The sequence below is a fragment of the Myotis davidii genome, unplaced genomic scaffold, assembly GCF_000327345.1.
Source record: "Myotis davidii unplaced genomic scaffold, ASM32734v1 scaffold197, whole genome shotgun sequence".
Classification (NCBI taxonomy): domain Eukaryota; kingdom Metazoa; phylum Chordata; class Mammalia; order Chiroptera; family Vespertilionidae; genus Myotis; species Myotis davidii.
In genome coordinates, this window is record NW_006291549.1 from 4,665,493 (window position 1) to 4,670,300 (window position 4,808).

At 41.5% G+C, this 4,808-nt stretch overlaps 1 protein-coding gene across 2 annotated transcripts in view; it reads left to right on the top strand.

Moving 5' to 3' along the window:
- FOCAD (focadhesin) overlaps positions 1-4,808 on the top strand; it is a 280,601-nt gene that overhangs the window by 207,931 nt on the left and 67,862 nt on the right. For both annotated transcript variants that reach the window (XM_006764937.2, XM_015564735.1), the window contains exon 23: positions 4,046-4,134. In XM_006764937.2, coding sequence (XP_006765000.1) covers positions 4,046-4,134 — 89 coding nt within the window. The remainder of the gene's footprint in view (positions 1-4,045; positions 4,135-4,808) is intronic.

A 4,808-nucleotide genomic window follows, 5' to 3' on the forward strand; every position in this document is an offset into this window, starting at 1 on the left:
GCTGAGAAGGGAAGAGGCTCCTGCCACCAATGCTGTGCTGGTAGCCATCAGCCTGGCTTGTGGCTGAGCAGACCTCCCGCTGTGGGAGCACACTGACCACCAGGGGCAGCTCCTGCATTGAGCGTCTGCCCCCTGGTGATCAGTGTGGATCATAGTGACCAGTCATTCCCAGTCGTTCTGCTGTTAGGGTCATGTTGCATATTACCCTTTTATTATATAGGATTTGAATTTTGAACAGATCCAGTTCCTTTGAGAATTGGTGATAAAAGTGAAAAAGTGTCAACTATAATAAGATTGTCAGTGCTATTTGAAGGTGCAACAATATTTTTAGGCTATCTCTGTGATTTTAAGGTACACTGGTACGTTTTAACTATCCAGCAAGTTTTGTAAATGACTCCACACTTAATTAGAATCAATGGTATCTTAGAAGACTTCAAGCAACTGCCAGACTCCTTGTCCACATCAAGAATTTCTTGTCCTGGAGGATACTTCTTCTGCACAGGAGTTATATGTGCGAGACCTACTTTGTAGCATTAAACTAGAGGATCTGTCCAAGGAGCCACATTGTTTTCCATTAAGCCCAGTAGACAGCAAAAGGGTACATTCCACATAATTCCCTGCAGGTTGATTTTGCGGCGAATGAGTTTGAGATCTGAACACCACGAGTGGCTTTTGCGTAGATGTCTGCTTTCCAGCCTCCTCTACCTTTTCCGTAAGATGTGGGATTTGAAAAGATAAGCATATCCAAGTAAGTGCTTGACGCAGGCAGGAATTTGGATTTCTTCTCATTAAGACGGAAACTGCAGATACAAGTTGATTGACAGCTCAGAGTCCATTTTGATAAGGCGCCTTTTACAAACGTCTTTACCTCGCTGCCCTAGTGGGATGCTAAGGAAGTTAAGGGCTCCAGCTTTTGTGTAAAGGGCTCATAGGCATTTTGAATCTGACCTCAAACAAGAGAGAGGAATTCAGGCAGGCTGACTGTAGACATATCTCCTGGGCCGGTCTGCTCGCTCAAAATAATCTGAAATCAAACCAGGGTCAGGAACTGTGCCCCCTGGTAAATTACTCTCTGGCCATTGTAAGGGTTGTTTGTTTGTTTGTTTGTTTTAATGTGTAGGTTTGGAGCCAGGTGAAATTGCTCACTGTAATCAGCAAGCTCTTGGTTACATAGGCTGGAGATTTTTTTATTTTTAAGTAGGAGGGATCAATAGCTTAATAATTGGAATCTCCAGGCAATCCAAAACTCTCAGTTCAGGAGACCATTTCAGCCTTTTTGTCCCAGGCATGCTTTCCAGCCTTCACCACAGCTGTTAGCCAGAAGCAGAGGCGACTGAGCTGAATGCCACTGGGTCTCTGTTAGCAGCAGGCAGAGAACTGGAAGGCAAAGTACATCTGGATAAACAGCCTGACATGGACCAGGTAGAAGGGGTGAGACATTCCAGAGAGGGATTGAGAAGGGCAGAGACTCTGAGGAGGAAGAATGAGATGAGATCACAATGGAAGGGCTGTGCTAGTTTATGGCCACAGGAAAGATTAGAAAAACGGGCCTTCTCAAGAGGCTGCGTGTATACTTGTTTTTTTTGTTTTGTTTATTTCCAAACAGATTTTAGCCTTTTGATTGCCTATTGTCTTTTTGGGGGGAAAGCATTATGGAAAGTACGTGTTTTAGGAAGAAAGAGGCATAATTTAAGGAGCATGACAAAGACAAGCAATAAAATGTATTTTCTGTTTTGCCTACCCTCCTAGGAGGCCATTATCAACATTAAATATTAATATCAATGTCTTGCCAGCTTGGTCACCTTTGATTCCTTGCTCTAAGAGAAAGAAGGGAGAAGGAAAGGGCCAGGGTTCTGTCTGTGAACACAGGGAGGTGGGCATGGGTATGGCGGAGTGCCTGAGCGGGGAGCCCCAGGGCACTGTGGCTGGAGGTGCTGCTGTGTACAGGACTCTGTACACTGGTGAAACAGGCCTTGCTTTCCATGAGCTCTCAGGCTAGTAACTGAGAGGACTGGAGAGAAATATAAGGGCATGCAACTGTATAGCCTGGCAATTACATTTTGGAGAACCTTTCACTCTATGAGAATATACAGATGAAAATATGAATTATTTTACAAAGGATTTCGAGATATTCATGAAAGAATGATTTGTAAGAAGATTATAAGGGGGAGTAGGGTATTTTATTTTTTTGACAGCAAACCTGGTAATGGTAGCTATTATCTGTTATCAGGCACTGTATTAGACAGTTTTCCACATTATTTAATATGATGCTCTAATACCATGAGATAGTTGTTAGCTACATTTTACAAATGAGGAAACTGAAGCTTAGAGAAGTGAAATAACTTACCTAATTATATACCTCAAGTAAGTGGTAATGGCATTAGATTCTGATTCCAGAGCTTACATTCTTAACAAGCTATATTGCTTCCCTCTCTAGGGCAGGAGTCACCAACCGGTGGTCCGCGGACTACTGGTGGCCCATGGCAACTGCTGGCTTAAGGAAACCTTTGGAGCAGTGGTCGCCAACCAGTGGTTGATGACCGCTGCTCTAGGGTGTATATAGACATATACTTTTCTTCTGTAGGACATATCTTAGAACCCTATAATCAATAATAGTAAGACAACCAATAGAAAAATGGAAAGAATAGGAAACCCAAATAGTCAATAAACATTTGAAAAGATGCGCACGCTCATCAGTGAACAATGAAATGAAAAGGAAAACTATAATGAGCACCATTTCACTTCCGCAAGAAAGGTCCAAGTAAAAGTTCTGACCATTCCCAGTGCCGGTGAGGATGGGAATTACTGGATGTCCTGCTTACTGCCGGTGAGATGTGAGTGGCACACTACCTCTGAAAATGGTGTGGTATTTCCCAGTAATACAATCCGCAGTCTAAGTTCTTGTCCAATGTAGGGCTCATCAATAAACCAATTACACTTAAATAATGTAACTGGTGATGGAATAGAGGGGAAAGCATCTGATCAAAATCATTTTGAGTACAAAAACTGGAGAATAGCCCTAGCTGGTTTGGCTCAGTGTTAGAGCATTGGCCCACGGGCTAAAGGGTCCTGGGTTCAATTCTGGTCAAGGGCACATACCAATGGATGTGTCTCTCTCATCATTGTTTCTCTCTGTCTCTCCTCCTCCCTCCTACTCTCTCTAAAAGTCAATGGAAAAATATCCTTGGGTAAGGATTAACAAACAAAAAAAGAGGATAACAAATATTTGAAGGTCTTGGTTTTAAAGGCATAGTATTAGCTACATTTTTATTACATGTTAGAAGTTGAGAAGTATAATATCTATTTTTAGCCCTAGCTGGTTTGGCTCAGTGGATAGAGCATTGGCCTGCAGACTAAAGGATCCTGGGTTTGAGTCCAGTCAAGGGCACATGCCTGGGTTGCAGGATCGAGCCCCAGTGTGGGGCGTGCAGGAGGCGGCTGATAATTATGCTCTCTCATCATTGATGTTTCTCTCTCTTCCTTTCCCTTCCTCTCTGAAATCAGTAAAAAATTATATTAACAAAACAAAAAAATATTTATTTTTATATGTTCACTCAAGAAATGGAAATGTTAAGCTGTTTGAAAATAACCTTTGCTATATGTTACCTGAATTTAAATGTTATATACCCTCCGACTCATATTCTGCCATTCTGTTATGATACTGGTACCCAGATCCCAATCTTCAGATAATGTTAGTTAAAATTATTAGCTGTTGATACAAGCTGATTATTACTATAGGAGGTGTTTTTGAATGGCACCTATGAAATTAAACTCTGCTTTCAATAGATATCCCAAAATGAAGCACTCTGCACTAAATTTGCCAAACACAACTTCCCGAGGATATATTTACTTGGTGAATGTAGAAATATCTGAGCAGTGATGTAATTATCTCTGTCACACGTCCTCGTTCATAATTTACTAACCTATCAGGAGCACTTAAGGTGAACTGGGAAAGGATATGTCTGCCATCTTTAAGTGTTTTTCATAGAAATTTTAAGGTAATTTTGGCCATCAAGTTAGCATGCTGATTTATGCTGTTTTGCAGGGAAGGATAGCAGAGCTGGAGCTGCAGTTAAAACACGGGAAGGAGAGCACTGAGGAGGTGCAGTTCAAAAAGGGCACAGCCTGGCTCTGGTAAGGGGGGTTCCATGACATCACGGGAAGTGAACTGTGGGAAGGCGACTACTTTAAAGGCTTTATTGTTGGGGCTTTTAACTTCTGTATGAGCCTGAAGGGGGAAGGACTGAAGATCTGGTAACTGTATTTTTTCATCTCCTCACATATAAGGAGGAGAGCTTTATTCATAAATTGAATGGTTTTTATTGTTTTTTAAAGCAGTGTGGAAATGGTTTGCTTTTCCTTTTTCCCCTTAGAACGGATTATTTTTTGAAAATAAAATTTCTGTTTTTCTCCACTTAATTCATTGCCCTTCTAACTCACATTTGGTAAAGAAATACCTTTGACTCACCTGCTCCTCCCCCCAAGACAGCTTCATTATCAGGAGCAACTTAAACAGACACCCCCCTAGTGAATTGCCACTGTTATCTAGAAATGTGTACCTGCTGGCACATTAAAGGCAATTTAAATTGTTACATGGGTTGGGATAAATACCATGTCAGATTAATGTTGCAGCAGCCTAAATCTAAATGCCCAGAATCTAAATAGCTTTGCCTGTAGCCACAGGTTTCTTTAATCCAAAAATCTGTTCAAAGGTTACTGAATTTTAGGTTTTTATTTACTGACAATTGGCATATGTAGAAAAGCAGAAGCTGTGTGTGTGTGTGTGTGTGTGTGTGTGTGTGTGTGTG